Here is a 16,622-nt window from a genome sequence, read left to right as displayed (position 1 = left end):
TGGTAATTCGTAAGTTTTTATTATGGAATTTTGTTAATCATGGTATTTAAGCCCTCACTACGTATCAGGTGCTGGGTAGATACAAGTTCATCAGGTTGGATAGGGTTCCTGCCCTCCGTGATGCTCACATTCTAAGTAGGAAGGAGAACAGATACTGAATCCCCATTGTACAGTCGAGGAACCGGAGCCACAAAGAAATGATCTGCCAAAGTTCACACAGCAGGCACCTTTTAAAGCTGGGATTAGAACCCAGTTCTTCCGTGTCCCAGGTCTGTGCTCTTTCCACTAGGCCACACTGCTCCTCATCCTTTGCGTCCCTGTTTCACAAGCCCTAGGATAAAATGGGACGCGTATCTTAAGTACCGAATGGTTTGCCTATTTATTTTCAACACACACGCATATAACACCCTTCACATTATCGCGGAATGGCAGGGTAACAGGTGAGCAGCACCAGCGGGTTCCATAGTCGTTCCTAAGTGGTTCTTCCTCTTTCCCCTTCTTCCTTTGTGGTTTCTGGGTGATTTTTAAGGTTTCAGATGACTTCAAAACTAAGGTTTCATTTTTTTCACCGTTTTATTCATCCCGTCTGGGGGGCCCCCACAACTCCAGTCTTCTGCCACTTCCAAACCAGTAACTAGTTGTAGGTGAATTATCAACAGCAGCATTTCTTGAGCTGCCACTTGGTACGTTGCACTGTAGTAGGCACTTGGGAAATCCAGAGCGATTCATTCCCTGCCCACAAGAAGCTCACACTTATGTCACCGCTACGTTAGGTCTAGAGATCCCAAGTACCCCGGTGCCCCCTGCTTTGGCACTCCTTGATGTTGCTTTAAGAGGTACATTCTTTGAGGTTCAAACTTAATCTTCTCTAAAAAAGAGAAACCTCACGCTCAGTCCAGATTTCTTGAGAGCACCCTGAGCCGTGTTCATTCGAGTAAGCAGGAGATTGGTTATTTTACATTCCTCTTTCTGAAGCATGACTTGGAGCTTGGAGCAACCAGTATTTGTTGATTGCAAACCCCCTCTTGCTTTGCATGAACTATTTGCCAGGTGAATTTTCCCGGTTAATTCTAATTAAGATGCATCACCCAATTCAGCCGGTTTGGCTTCGTGCTGCTAACTTGGAGATTTCTCAGTTAAAAGTATCCACTCATCATCATCTATCAACTGTACTTCTGCCACACTCTAAAAATATTAATTTCGACTCCCTCACCCTCATAGTACTTTCTTTTGTTTGGCCGATATTTTGTATATGGGGTATTTTGTATCTTTCACTTGGTTTTTCTACTGTGGTCTAATGGCTTAATGACCCACGGATGGGATTCCTTATATTTGCAAACATGGCTCCTCTGAAATGAGAATTCCAGATATTTTTACCAGATCATTTCATCCAGGCTAATTTTAGAACGGTGCCTAAAATTGTTGTGTCAGTCATGGTAGGAATAAGCAGTTTTTCACAAGGACATGGTGTTAATGGTCTCTGAGTCTGTGATTCAAATGAGAGGGTGATTCAGTGAAAATTGTCCTAGGGGAAGATACCCTAAAATAGCTGGATGTGAAAAATGTCAGTGTTTTTGAGTAACACTGCTGATTGGATTAAAATCAGATTCCAGGCCCAAACGGGTGGGGGAAATTCATTTGCATGTTAGGAAAGGCACCGAATCGAATTTCTGTAAGATCATGAGGTTACAACTGTTAGAGTGAATGTTTGGAGTGCCCGCCAGTAGTGGGAAAGTTACGTAATGCCGCTTGGAAAGTCAAAGAATGCCGAGCATTGTGTCAGCTGTCACACAGGGCATTTTAGCGTTTCCTTTTGGACAGCTGATGGCCCGGGGGAGATAACCAGATAAACAGTCCGGGGCATTAGACCGAAGTGCGGAGGGAAATTACGTTGCAAAATTTTCAGGCGGCTTTGTTAAAGATTTCCCTTTGTGGGGCACCTGCAGCCATCAGCGTTAACGTTTCCGCGGTGCATCTAGCTGTCAGCGGTTTGACCATTTCTAGCAGGCGGATAGAAGGAGAAGGAATAATTCCAGCTTTCTGGTTCCATCGACAGCGAGGGGTGCAACTTTGGAAACCGTGGGAGGGTAGTTGAACTCGACCCATTGAACAACTGAGGAGTAATCACCAGCTCCATCCGGGGGTTGTGGGATTGGCTTGAAGAGTGGTCATAATTAGGAGACCAAGTGCACCTTTCTCCAGTTCTTTACATCACATCTAAATTAGTTGAACCAACCCAAGCAGTGGATCTCAGAGGGAGGGGTACACTCCCTCCAACCCAAGAAATTCCAGATAAAGCCGATCGTGTCTTCCAACGAGCTCACTGCCTTACTCCTGAAACCCCATCACGTCAGGCCCTCGAAATAGATGCCGTCATCAGCCCCAGCCCCCGAGCTTTAATCCTTTCCAAACACATGACAGAAGATGGTGGAAGAGAAGGCAGCAGCTATTAATGTGGTAGGAGCGGTTATTGTCTTGGGGTCTACTTTCTGGAGCAGGCCAGCATTTTTTGGACACTGCAGCTGTCTCTTCCTCTCCTCGTCTTAGCTCTCCCTCTTTTTCTTTCCCTCCTCCCTTTCTCTTTCTCTCCTTCTTTTTCCCCACATCCTCTGTATGAATCCCCCAAAACCCAAATTGGGCGCAGCAGATGTTTGTGTTCCCTGTTCCTGCTTTGCCTGTGAGCGGACTTCAGCATTTTGTTTTCCTCCTCTCCAGCAGGCAACGGGCAGCCGAGGCGAAGATCTGTTCAGGACCTCAGTGTGGCTGGAACCGAACCCAATCAGGTAAACCTTTTTCATTCCAGCTCTTTGTCTTGCAAAAATAATGAAGGAGAGAGAAGGCCAAGCTTCTCCAGCGACTTCTGCCAAACTAGTTTTTAACCGCAAGCAACTTGGTGCCCACCTCGTAATGTTGACTTAGAAAGGATTGCGCTGCTAAGCTGCTTGCTCTTTCTTTTAAATGCTCAAGGTTTAATGCCTGAAAGCATCCGGTGGCAGATCATATGCCTTGAGTGATCGCTTGGGAATCTCTGGTGAAAATCCAAATATACAGAGAGAAATGAATACGATAGCCCTGTAGCATTTAAAAACTGTTGTTGCTTGGTCTGCCACTTTGTAAATCATTTTTTCCCCCAGTTTTCATCCCTGTCACCCTGCAGTGTGCGCGCCCCCCTGCTTTTTTGCAAATGAAGGACTCATAGCTCAAGAAGGTTGTGATTTTCCCAGTAACGAGACATTAGTGTCCTCGTGGGAAGTAACCTCTAAGACCATACAGTTAAACTGTTCCCATATGAATGCATATTCTAAGAAAGGACCGAACAGTTAAACAGATCCTCTACCACTCTATAATAATTATTAAGTACCTTCTACATGCTGTTCACTGTGCCAGTAAGATCCGACACAGTCCCTGTATCACATGGGGTTCACACCCACTTCTTTCCTTCTGTTTGATTAACTCACCTCGCATCTATGATCCTTTGTCTTGCCTCTTCTCCCACGGTGTCCCTTGATTCTTCCCTCCTGAGTCTTCCTTTTTTATCATCACACATTCCAACTTGAAGCACACAGTTGCATTGGTTGAATGCCAATTCTGTAGTTTCGCCAGAGAAAGCTACGATGTCTGCGTGTAGCCCGTACAGAAAAGTTGCCCTCAGGATTCTCTCTTCTGTATCGGAAGCAGTAACTCATTTTACCTTTTTAGCTCTGGTCCGTGGGATTCGGAAGCTTTAGAAAGAAATGTAGATGTGGCAACACCGTGCCAAGTTTGTAAAATACCTTTTTATCATTTTATGAGGGGCAGTTTATGAATAAGGCATAGGAAATAGAACTATAAGTTGGAAATCGTTCCACTGCCTAGTTCATGCAAAATATATTTATGTTAATGTTGCTTATTTGAAACACTTTGCTAGTTCAATTAGAATAAATTGTTTATAGCAGCATTCCTTCTAGGATGATAAATCATCATTTCGTTTTTATGAGGCACCAGGAGTTTCAAAAGTACTCGGCCATATTTAATGAGGATCCCAAAGCTTTGAGGTTTAATCCTTGTAAACACTTTGGGGATAGTTAAGGCAGATACCCTCTGGCTCCATTTGACGATGAGAAACATTAAAATACCTGGAGATTAAAGAGAGAACAGACCCGAACTTCAGAGGTCTAATCTTCCACCCTGGCCAGCAGTGAAACTTTGATTATGTAGTGAAATCGTAGCCGTTAAAATTCCATGGGACACGAAAGTGGGATGAATTTAAATTTTGATGTATCTTGACTCCATCCAATTAGCTGTTCATCATTTATGCAGTTGGAGTTACGAGAGCTCTGGGCTTTTTCACTTTTTTCCATTTGTTTCCATTGTTTTTCATCTCCGTAAGTACCCGTAGTATGAAAAAGTCACATTTCGTAGCAAAGAGCTGGATGTCTACTTTGAGTTCTGAGTGGAATTGGTACTGGAATTGGTGCTCTCATCATCATCAATCGTATTTATTGAGCGCTTACTGTGTGCAGAGCACTGTACTAAGCGCTTACCCTTGCTATTCCATTTATAATCCCACCTTTCTCGCTCCAGTCATTGTACTCTGGCCGCTAATGGCCATCCAGTTCGTACCCACCGACCACTTACGTAAAAGCTTCTTTAGCTAAGGAACGGATTTCTTCCAGACCTGCCACGGTATCCTCAAATAACATCTTCACTGTTTGAAATGCTCAGTCGTTTCCGTTTTGTAATGGGTGCTTCTGAATTCATTTGGTGCTTTTAAAGTAAAAACAAGGTACTCTGAGAGGGGGAACAAAAAGTCTGGCAAGTTTAATCATTAGAAAAAAATGCAGTCAATTTTGCTCTAGAATGACCCTTTCAAAATGGTGCACCCCATTGATTATAAAAAGATTGCATCAAGTGGGCTACCTAGAAATTGGCTCGTTAAGTGTTTCAAGCTCTTGCTCCTTAGTCGCCGTTCTAGGTGATGAAGAGGATGAGCAATCCATCTCAGAATTCTAAAAAATATGGCTTTTCATTTTTTAATGAGATTTTTAAATCAGCAGTGTCCAAATGCCGGATTATCTTGTATCTATCTCACCACGTAGTACAGTGTTTGGCACGTAGTAAGTGCTTAACAAACGCCACACTTATTATTTGTAGCAGTAGTGGTAGTAGTATTAAGGTTGAGTCCAAGCTCTTTAAGAATGGACTGGGAAAAATTGGAAACCCTTTCCTACTTGCTATACCGTGTCCTTTCCAGGTTTCCCCATCTGGGTTAAAAGAACGCTTGCCACTTCCAGGACTCACACTTTGGTTAGGACTGACGAAAGAAATGAGGGTGGTTGTGCAGCATAAATGACGCAGGACAAAAGAAAGAGAAAGGCATTTTTCAGGGGTTTCCTCTAAGGGTACAAAGAAGCATCAGTTTAGCAAGATCGGGCTCTCGTTAGTTGCGTATTTTAGTGTGTTTGGTCCTGGCTGCCAATCTTCTTGGTTACTGAAAGAGTCTTCAGGGTTGCAGAGCAGGTCCCCAATCTTCTGGTATTTTCAAGCTAAAACCAGTCTTCAACTGAAGGTAAATCTGTGGAAGAGGCTAGGGTCTTAGCTGTGATCCACTTAGAATTGGCAGCTTGACGGTATGTCATGCATTCCCTGGAGGTTCTCTGCATCAGAAAACGCCCAGCGTATTCAAGTAGTGAGTTTTTTTCTGACCAGCCAGTAAAACTACACTAGTCTTTACAGATTCTGCCCTGTTAAAACGTTCATTGTCAACATGTATTGAGCAACACACTAAAGCAGTGTTTCATGCCTCGGGATGTTGTGTTTATGTGTCTTTATTTAGCAAGTTCCCTGGAGGATTCCTTTTATTTTAAACCGCTTCTATTTTAAACAAAGGTCCTGCCTTATGAAAATGTTTACCCAATCTTTCGGGTGAGATTGAAAAGTAAGGCTGTTACCGGCGGTATCTTTAAAAATATCTCCCGATCACTTTTACAGAAACAGGGCAACAGGCCCGCTCGCATTCCAGCTCTGATAATTATCTCCCTTCATGAAGAGCTGCTGCGATTTAAATTGGACTGAAACCACAACAAAAGGCAGGGTTTTGCCACTATAGAAAATTGTAGTCCTCCCGCACTTGGAGTCTCTCAAATTCTGGTCGCAGCATTTTAAACCAGAGAGCTGGGGACAGTTCAGAGGAAGACAGTCAGGGCCATCAGGGGGATGGAGCAGATCCCATAGAGGGAGGGGCTGAGAAGATCAGGGCTCCCGATCAATTAGTCAGTCATACTTATTGAGCGCTTACTCTGTGCAGAGCACTGTACTAAGCGCTTGGGAGAGTAGTCTGGAAAGAAGCAGCCCCAGATGGGACATGGTTGAAGATTAGAAAATGACGGTGGTAGAAATGATGGTCACGGCACACGAAGTATCCTTATTCCTCAAATCCCACACCCAAAGACAAAGGGGCCCCCCCACCCCGCTGCAGCTTGAAGGTGGTAAGCAAAAAGAAACTCTTCTCCACACAGTGCGTAGTAAGCATTCAGAGTGTGTCACCGTGGAAATTGCACACACCAAAAACCTGTAAAGGTTTTCGAAAATGGGGGGTAATTCATAATGGGTTTTCTGGGGACCAAGTCAGGACTGTTGAGAGGAAAAGTTAGGGTTGTTCGAAGGTCTGTTCCTAAATATTAAGGTAGCTGGCAAAGAAGGCAACCTGTACACGGTTTCTCAAAATGCCCCGAGGCCACTGTCAGAGACGGAATATCAGGCTGAATGGACCATTGATCTGTCCCAGGATTGGCACTACTCATGGTCTGATATTCTTGTAGTGTCATTTCTCCTTTGGCATGGGAGTCATGTTCTTGAAGAACCAACCTGTGGCTAAAGAGAGGTCATGTTCAACTTACAACATGTCACACACACACAGGCGTTTCCAAGCTTTTTCCCGACAGGTGTACATGGTCAGAAGAATATTCTAGGCAAAGCATTTGTTGAAAACCTACATTCTGGGGACAACTGACTACGTATGATGTTCTTTCCTATCCAAAACTTTTTTTGCTCTATTAAACACTTACTCTGCAGCAAGTCAGATTTTCTCTATCCTTTAAGCCATTCAGGCTTTCTACTAAAGTGGAATCAATTTGGAAAGTCGTTTAAAATGTTTGAAAAGTTTGCAAATAACAGGTAGCCTGCAGTGGGAGGGAATGCGGAAGTCACCCATACTGGAGCTGAAAAGCTCTCACTTGCTGCCGATAGATTACCTAAAAAGGCACTATTGCAGCTGTTAGTGAAGGCAAGAAATTCAAGCACAAACCAAAGGGTTTTTCCAATAAGAGGCTATAGATAACCCTTTTTTGGGTTATCTTTTGGAATATTCTTAGAATCGTGTGGCATTTTATGAGTTTTAAGTTTTATCTCCTTATTTGCGATTTTTCTACAACTCTTATAACTTCCATAGAGAAGCAGCGTGGCTTAGTGGAAAGAACACAGGCTTGGGAGTCAGAGGTCATGGGTTCTAATCCTGGCTCTGCCACTTATCAGCTGTGTGACTTTGGGCAAGTCACTTCACTCGTCTGTGCCACAGTTGCCTCATCCGTAAAATGGAGATTAAGACTGTGAGCCCCACGTGGGACACCTGTCGGGATAAAGCATGGAAACGCCTGTGTGTGTGTGTGTGATATCAGCCATGTTGTAAATTGAGCGTGACCTCTCTTTAGCCACAGGTTCTATAAGAATGTGACTCCCATGCCAGAGGAGAAATGACAGTATAAGATTCTGTCCTTTATGGATTGGGGTTTAGTCAGATTATAGCCTCTTCTGTCATTTTAAATTAGCATGACCAAATTGAAAGCTTGGAGACGCAATTTCAATCTCACTCCCAAGGCGCATTGGTTCAAGAAATTGGGAGGTGGCAACTCTGCGTGGGTGAATGATTGAGAGGAAGTTGAAACTAGAGCTATTCTGACAGTGGACTTGACCATCATAATTACCAAACCTGGTCATTACCCTGTCACTTGGTGGTTCGCAAGTTAGGCAATGGAGTCATTAAGTTAATCATTCTGATTACGTTCGTTGGTATTTTCACGTACATTTCCTTTAAGTTTTTTTTTAATGTATCTCGTTTCTAAAGAATTTACCATGAACACTCTTCTGGCCTATTTCTCCTCTTCAAAAGAACCAATTGACATATGGCATAAAATCACATTAACCTCTGGAAATCTGTTTGGCTTCTGCCTGCTCAACACAGGGACATTTAGAGCCTCTGCCCCAGACGTCCGGGAGAGACATTACCAACTGCAGTCAAAACAGTACCAAAACCCTCCTTCAGTAAAGCCGTCCGCCATTTAGAGAGGTTTCAATGAAAATCATTGCTGAAGTTGTCCACCGAGTTTCTGGCGTGAAAAACCCAACCTCTGTGGCCAGTTACACTGTCATCTGTAAATTGCCTAACCTTTGACTGACAAACCATTCTTATCACCACAAAACTTGAAGATTCAAACAGTTGCTTTCGGACAATCGGACAAAAAGAAGCAGTTTAACCGAATGGCGGGCTGCAGATAGGCCCCAAATAATGGTAGTATATTTTAAACCCTTACTACCCATCAAGCAGTGTACTAAGCACCGGGGCAGATACAAGATAATCAGGTCAGGCACTGTCTCCGCATCTGTAAAATCTCCTCCCTCTTCTGATTTTTATGATTACTAGCAATCAGTTTTCCCAATCCTGTACCAATTCTGTTTGGACAATTTAGGGTCCTCAAAAATATACCTTTCTCTTGGCTTGACTTTGTCCATCTTTTTAAGCTTCCTCTCTCCAAAGTAACGAGTTGGGCAAGTCACTTCCGTGTGCCTCAGTTACGTCAACTGAAATGGGGATTAAGGCCGTGAGCCCTTTGTGAAACGTGGATTGGGTCCGACCTGATTAACTCTTATCTACCCCAGCACTTAATACAGTGCCTGGCACGTAGTAAGCACTTAACAAATCCCACTTAATTTTGTTAAAAATATAAGATTCCATAATTTTCAGGGGGGCATCAGGAGTACAGTTGGTGCCTCTTGAGCGAAACCACCTAAAACCCCGCCTTCATCTAGTCTGCCAGACCTGATTTTCTACGGCAGATATGATCGGAAATCCCCTTCATCGCCAACCTCGCTCTTTTTATCTAGGTGAGCAGTAGATCATCGAGCCCCAGCGTCAGAATGATCACCACCTCAGGACCAACGTCGGAGAAGCCAGCCCGCAGCCACCCGTGGACACCCGATGATTCTGCAGGTGGCCCGCTTGTTTCTCTGGTCTCGACTCAGAGTGTCCAGGGAGGAAGTCAAGGTTTCTCTTCCAGAAGTGATACTTGAGTGAACAGAGCGTGGAATTAAGGGAAGAGTAGTTAGTTAAGCGATCTAAGAAGGTATCAGGTTAGAGCCCTGTGTGGGCCAGATGTGGCTAAGGGATCCTTCCCCCTCCTGCTAAATTCGTGTGGGCTCAGATGCCGTCCATCCGGCCGCTTCCAGTCTCCCGAAAGAGTGCGGGCCTGGGAATCAGAGGATGTGGGTTCTAATCTCAGCTCTGCCACTGGCCTTCCGTGTGAGCTTGGGCAACCCACTTCACTTCTCCGGGCCTCCGTTTCCTCATCTGTAAAATAGGGATTCAATACCCATTTTCCCTCCCCCTTGGAGTGTGAGCCCCGTGTGGGGCAGGGACTCTGATCCGGTTATTTGAAACCTCCGCAGTGTGTAGTACCTTGATTAATTAATTAATTAACAATGGCATTTATTAAGCGCTTACTATGTGCAAAGCACTGTTCTAAGCGCTGGGGAGGTTACAAGGTGATCAGATTGTCCCACGGGGGGCTCACAGTCTTCATCCCATTTTACAGATGAGGGAACTGGGGCCCAGAGAAGTGAAGCGACTTGCCCAAAGTCACACAGCTGACAATTGGCAGAGCCGGGCTGCATATTAGCATATAGTAAGCACTTAGCAAATATTAATAGTAATTTCAGGCTGTGGGGAGATGATAAAAGTTCACTTGCTCAGTGGCCAGGCTACAGCTGTCCTGGACAGTGAGTGCCCGGGAAAACTCAGCAGAGGACTAGACCTATTCCCTGCCCACAAGGAGTTTACACACGACCCAGCAGCCTTTTGGGGTTTAGCAGGGAGGAGCGTGACACCATCATTACCTATGTTGGACAAGATTCCGGGAAAAATCCAGCCCATTGGGGGTATGGGCCCAGCAGTCAATAAAGCTCTAAAACTGGCCACACAAACATTAAGAGCTTCTCCCCCCCAGTTTTTGTTTCCATAATTTGAAGATGGAGTTGCAGATAGTAAGCCTATAATTTGCAGAAAGTTTTCAGTTAGACCCAAAGTGCAGCCTTCCTGTTTCAGGCAGGGAATGTCCTTTTATAGCTCATACTCTTCCTGATGGGAGAAGAGAGCTGGCAGCAACTAATTTTCTGAATATGAGCTAAAGCAAGATCTTCTAATAGTTATTCTAAAGATTTCTACGTTTTTAATGTCTGATTGAAGGAATCAACTAATTGTGCAATTAAGGGAGGAGATTTAGTTATAAGCAATGTACGTGGTCTGGATTAGGCATGTTCTTCATTGCCTTTTCTTTGAGACAATTAAATGATACCCAAGAATATGTCCCAGGAAGTCAGGACATCTTGTAGGGGCTTGGCTCTTCTGCCAGGATATTCATTCTTTCCCCTGAATGGTCCATTGTAGCCCTAAATAGTTCTGTGGGAGGCATTGGGTTGGTGGGATTTTGGTAGTGTTTTATTGCTTTACCTTTTGATTCCCCCCACACTCAGCTCTCCCAGGCCGTTAATTCATTCAGTCGTATTTATTGAGTGCTTACTGTGCACAGTGCACCCTACTAAGTGTTTGGGAGAGGATAATATGTCGATAAACAGACACATTCTCCGCCCACAACGTTAATGATTGCTTGACAACCATTGAAGCAGTGGAAGGCTCCCTCCCGCTGCCAGAGAAACATTGAACATATGCTTGCGGTGTTTCCTTAATTGGGAGAAAATGTGTTTGCAAGTGTGGTCATCGCCAACTAGGATTAGACCGATCTTTTCAGTGTTTGGCCATTGGGCACAGGTACTATTCATATTGGAGTACAGCTAATTGACATGCTTGGGCCCCATGACTTTATTGACAATTATTCCTGCCTTTTCTGTTCCCATGAGTGTCACGCAAAGACAACTCTATGTTTAGCAGTGGGTGTGCTCACTGGTTTCAGTGACTTTAAATTTAGTGGGGGCAAAACCCGTGCAGTTCTGGACCGTAGTTCCTAGCCCAGCCTGCCTCCGGATTTTCCATTCCGTCTTTCACTTTCTTCCCGATGCTTAGGTAGCGCTGGAAAGAACTGAACCCCAGGCTTATCTAGTCACTTTGTTCCCTCTTTCACCTGTAAGGAGTGGAGGAAATTCAGGTTTGCTTCAGCTCCTTGGCTCATCGGTCAGTTTCAGTAAGACTAGTCAGAGACTAAGTCAGCAGCAGGGACTCGGACCAGAGGGTACGTTACCGGGCGAATTTACCCCCACTGTTCGTTATGCGGCGTTTCCATGCATCGCACAGTCACTAGTGTGGGTGATCCCATTCATTAGGGGTAATGCAACACCCAGTTTTTGTTTGCTTAGCTTGTTTCTAATCTAAGGATGGAAGAGCATGGTTCCATTGCTGTTGTGGGCTTTCTGTATATAATTGCTCTCAGCCAAAAGGGAAAAAAAAAAAATGTTTCAATTTCAGATACAAATGGATCCGATAACTCTATCCCAATGGCCTATCTCACCCTGGATCATCAGTTGCAGGTGACAGTTTTATTCTCACCCATTGCGAAAGTACCCTGTTTGTATTTTCTTTTTTTTTTTTACCATTGTAAGAATCAGTTCTCATTTTTCTCTTCAGCAGTGGCAGTGATGTCTTATAGCTGTTGTGTGTTGAGTTCCATTTATATTAGTCCTTAACTTTTATTCAAACGATACAATTGTCTGGTTTAATGCGAATGGTCAAAGATAACGGAACAAGAATGAAGGCGTCTGCTTTTTAAGGGCAGCCAAACTTGTAGTCTGGAGTGAGAAACGATCTGGTAGAGGTGATAGAATTTAGATTGTGCAAATTGTAGTCATCTTGTCCCAGAAGGGAATGCTTAGCTTTTTACTCAAACCATTTATTCTCTTCCCTTTTTGAGCAGTCGGAGCTCTGTGATGAGCCTGTCTTCTGGGTTCTCGGTGTGTTTTTACTTTAGTCTCACTCCGCTCCCTGACTGAATTAAAGGTGACTCAGTATCCAGATCATAAAAAGGGTCAGTTGGCTCTAAACCTCATCTTTTGGGGTGAGGTGAGTAATTTGACAAGCATAAATCGAATGCCCAAAGAGATCTGTTGATCATTGCTCTTTGTGGCAAAGGAAACGATAAAGCAACAAATGTAAATTTCAGTCACGAGTCAGCTTTGGACACCATTTACTAAACGTTTCCAGGACGTGGTTTCACACCTGTTTCTAAAAGCTTTCTTGTTTATGCCATCCTAGCAAAGATGTATTTATTAGTTACATTCTAGCAGGCTGGATTTTGAGATTGGATTTGATCCGCTTTTAACACGTCTGATTTATTTTCAGCCTCTTGCACCATGCCCAAACTCCAAAGAATCTATGGCTGTGTTTGAACAGCACTGTAAAATGGCACAAGAATATATGAAAGTGCAGACAGAAATCGCCCTACTGTTGCAGAGAAAGTAAGTCGTTATCATCTTTGTTAGTTTTCCAGCCCACAGGTTTCTTGTAAGTGTGTCATCTCAGACTCTCATTTTGGGTCAGAAGCTACTCACACTATTTCGTGGTAGCCCAAAGATTTATGTTCAAACGTTTTTAGCCTCTCTTACCAGTGTTATTAGAGAAAAGTGAGTTGAGCATTGGACTTTCAAGAGAAGGTATTTCCGGATTTCAAAAATAGGCTGATTTGGGAACTACAATCTGAAGTATGAATTGGGAGCATTTAGGACTGGGAGGTTTTATACACCCACTCTCTCCAGTTTCCTCTGCCTCACTTTCTCTCTGTCTCTGTCTCCCATGTCTCTCCCTCTCTGACTCATTGTCTCCCTTGCCTCTCCCTCTCTGTCAATCTCTTCCCCCCCGCCCACCATATTAGGAGAAACGAAACTAAATACCCGGCGTCTGAAACACTTGTCCTGGGTTTCACTCTTCTTCAATTTTGTGATCTTTTTTTAATGAACAGTTTTTATTGGAGACCTACCAGGGAGTCTTTCAATCTAAAAGTGTATGAGATTTATATTTAATACACGTTAAGAAGGAAAAGGAACGGGAAAATAATTCCTTAGCTGGAACAAATTATTTTTAACCCAGATACATTAGGACAGGCATAAATTCATATATAACGCTTCAAAGAGAAGGATGTTGTTTCCTTCCTAATTAAGTCGTATGCTTTAAAGAATAAAAGGGTTTGTGTTGAACAGCGTCTGTTGAAGTGCAGTAATTTGTATTAGAGCTGGAATGGGTTTAGTTGCCTAGCATTGTGCATCAGATTGGGATTTTAATGGTAAAATCAAAGGTAGTAGACTCCCTTAACTACCGCCTCCCCGCCTTGCTTCCAAAGGCTGATCAGTGGGATGGCTCTAACCTGTAAAACTCCATGTGGACAGGAATTGTGTCCGCCTACCCTATTGTTTTATATTCTCCTAAGTGCTTAGTACAGTGCCCTGCACACACTAAATGCTTAAGAAATACTGCTGATTGATAAATACCATCGATTGTTCTCCCCTTCCTGGAGGAAGAGCATCACCAGATAGAACCCATGAAGATCCTGCCCAATTTTCAGTACCCATTGAAAGTATTTTTTATGAGGTTTGGTTTAGTGATTGCCTCCTAACTACTAACTCAAAAGCAGCTTTTCCTTTGGAAAAAATTAGCATTTATCTTAGGCTTTAAAACAGATGCAATCATCTTTAAGATGGCAGATTCTAAATTGTATTTGATTCCTGGACTGAACCACATGAATCAGATTTTATCTCTAGGCGCTAATAGCAGCCGTTAGAATGTTGTGGATGTTTAAACTCTGATATTTGTATTATGTGGCATTCCTTCTAGGCAAGAGCTAGTAGCAGAACTGGACCAGGATGAAAAAGATCAGCAAAACACATCTCGTCTGGTACAAGAGCATAAAAAGCTTTTAGATGAAAACAAAAGTCTTTCTACATACTTCCAGCAATGCAAAAAGCAGCTGGAGGTCATTAGAAGTCAACAGCAGAAGCGGCAAGGCACTTCCTGATTCCCCACACCTCTGAATTGAAAATTCTGCACGGAAAAAGAAACTCTCTTCTTAATCCCTACGTCGACAATCCATGAGTGTTACCTTTTTGGAGTGTTCCAAGGTTCCGGTGCCTAGATTTGTCTGCTGCGTATGGTACATCGTATATTTCCGCTGTTACGGCGGACACACAGTTCAGCAAACTCAGTGGACAGCCAGAGGTGTCCGTGACTTCAAAAAACAGCGGCAGTCACCAGATGTAGCGAACCGGGCCGTACGCGCGTTTCCGTTGTGACGGCTGACCTAGCGAAAACGAGAGAGCTCAAAAATGACGGCCTAAAGTGAGCTCTTCTTGGATTCCATCTTTGGGGGCCACCTCAGAGCAAAACGAACTGGGTTTGAGAATGGTTTTGTTCGTACTTCTCAACTCAAACTGAAAAGGCGTGTTTTGAGATAAAAGCGTGTATCCTACAAGTTAGCCAGGGAGTGTACTTTCTAGAGAGACTGGTGGGCGGGGGGGATTTTTTCAAAGGCATTTTTGGCCCCCCCAGAGGCTCAACAAAAAGCCTGGATCAATCAGACGCTATTTTCCCCAGCTGGGTGTTTTTGCCCTCATCACTTCTGACCTTCCCTCTGTGTCACAAGAGACTCGATTGCCTTCCTTACTTAGAAAAGAGAGAAGCCCTGCCTAATAAACATTGGGCAAGACCTTAATGGGGGCAGTGGGGGGCAAAACGTGGGGGCCTCTTGTTTAAAACGAAAAATAATAAATGTATTTTAAGCGTGTGATTGGAAGTGTGATTGTGTGTTAAGACTTTTAAAGCTTTTGTGCCTCTTGCATCCCTTAAATGAAATTAAAAGCAAATGGCTCATCCAGTTTGAATTATCATTCTCTCCTGCTTTTCACCAAGTAAAAGAACCACCAGTATCTATCCCCAGCACAGAATATTCGATTTGAATCAAAATACTGGGACCCGTGAAGTGATATTTTTCCCTTGCTCCCAAGGAAAATGCCAAAATATGGAGAGGCCGGGGAGGAGGTGAAAAGAAAGCTTTCTCCCCCCGATTATACCTGTAATTCAAACAATCTGTGTTCCAAGTAAGCCTCCTGTAGAAGCGTACTGTCTTTTTGATTGAAAAGTAAAAACTGCATTGCAACCCGTCAATGAAACACGGTGTCGGTACTTTCATTTGCCTTGAATTTGAAGACAGAAGTAATTTGGAGTTACTGCAATAATAAAAGATCATTGAAAACATATAGTTGGGGGCCAAAAGGGCTGTATTTTCTCAGCCGATCCCGAGTTCAAAACAGCCAAAAGCTTCTTGTGAAAAGGCTGTCTCAGCCCCAAGGTCTAATAGCATCGTCCTCTGTGTAGAGAAAATAGAGATGGAAAACTTGGGGGCTGTGTCATCAAAGTGCCAAAAAGATCATCAGAGATTGAGCGGGGATCATTTTCCTTGATTTCAGAGAAGCAGTTAGTCTAAGCCCATGCCAAATCCCCCGTCAGCCTCATGGTATATACAGTAAGTGTATAACTCTAATAAAAAATGAAGGACAATTTCTTCCCAAACAGTATCATTTCAGCTTCCTGATGAATCTGTTATTGGAAGCCTCTAGGAGTTAAAAACTTTTCTCTTGTTCTGTTTAAATAAAGGAGGGCTATCATTCCCAAATCTCACCAGATACTCTGATTAGCCAGCTGAAAAGTGATATTGGGATCAACTTAAGGGCACGCGTATTTATAGCAAAATGTGTAATTGGCAGAGAAAATAACATTAGTGTTGGAAATAGTGGATGTTCTGAAGCATCGCTGCTTGCAGACCTCAGTTGAGAGGCTGAAATGGGTTTCCAGACCCTGCCAGCTGTAAGAAGCTTCCTCCCCGTGGGTCCAAATATGACCGTCGCTAAGCACGAAAGCTCGTTGTGGGCAGGGAATGTCTGTTATATTGTGGTATTCGTTAGTGGTTACTATGTACCAGGCACTGTAGTAAGCGCCGGGGTGGATACAAGCAAATTGGGTCAGGTGCGGTCCCTGTCCCACGTGGGGCTCACAGTCTCTTGGACTCTCCCAAGTGCTTAGTACAGTGCTCCGCACACAGTAAGTGCTCAATAAATACGATTGACTGACTGAAGAGCCCCAGTCCTGCCTTTATGGGCCATGGCTGATCTTCCCCAGCCACCGTACTCTGCAAGAGTCTCATCTTTTAGATTATGGACAGAATCAAAATTGCAAGGTTTTGCGGAAGGGTAACATTAGCGTCTTGTCAGAATCCCCAATCCAAAGTGTTAAATAGAGCTGGTGCTTAAGTGGGTTTAAGTTTACATTAAATTCCTCTTATATGGAAGGCCGAACACGAGGAAAATTCAACTCCAATTCT

General features: G+C 43.7%; 1 protein-coding gene across 1 annotated transcript in view; it reads left to right on the top strand.

Moving 5' to 3' along the window:
- The window catches only part of MAP3K7 (mitogen-activated protein kinase kinase kinase 7), a 41,211-nt gene extending 25,804 nt beyond the window's left edge, over positions 1–15,407 (top strand). Inside the window, exons 13-17 of the mRNA XM_038760786.1 lie at positions 2,716–2,783; positions 9,139–9,244; positions 11,729–11,790; positions 12,599–12,714; positions 14,084–15,407. Coding sequence (XP_038616714.1) covers positions 2,716–2,783; positions 9,139–9,244; positions 11,729–11,790; positions 12,599–12,714; positions 14,084–14,264 — 533 coding nt within the window. The 3' untranslated portion in view covers positions 14,265–15,407. The remainder of the gene's footprint in view (positions 1–2,715; positions 2,784–9,138; positions 9,245–11,728; positions 11,791–12,598; positions 12,715–14,083) is intronic.
- Positions 15,408–16,622: the final 1,215 nt, after the last annotated feature.

This window comes from Tachyglossus aculeatus, chromosome 19, assembly GCF_015852505.1.
Source record: "Tachyglossus aculeatus isolate mTacAcu1 chromosome 19, mTacAcu1.pri, whole genome shotgun sequence".
NCBI classification, from domain to species: Eukaryota; Metazoa; Chordata; class Mammalia; order Monotremata; family Tachyglossidae; genus Tachyglossus; species Tachyglossus aculeatus.
Note: the sequence above shows the minus strand (reverse complement) of the source record. Positions and strands in the feature narration are given on the sequence as shown.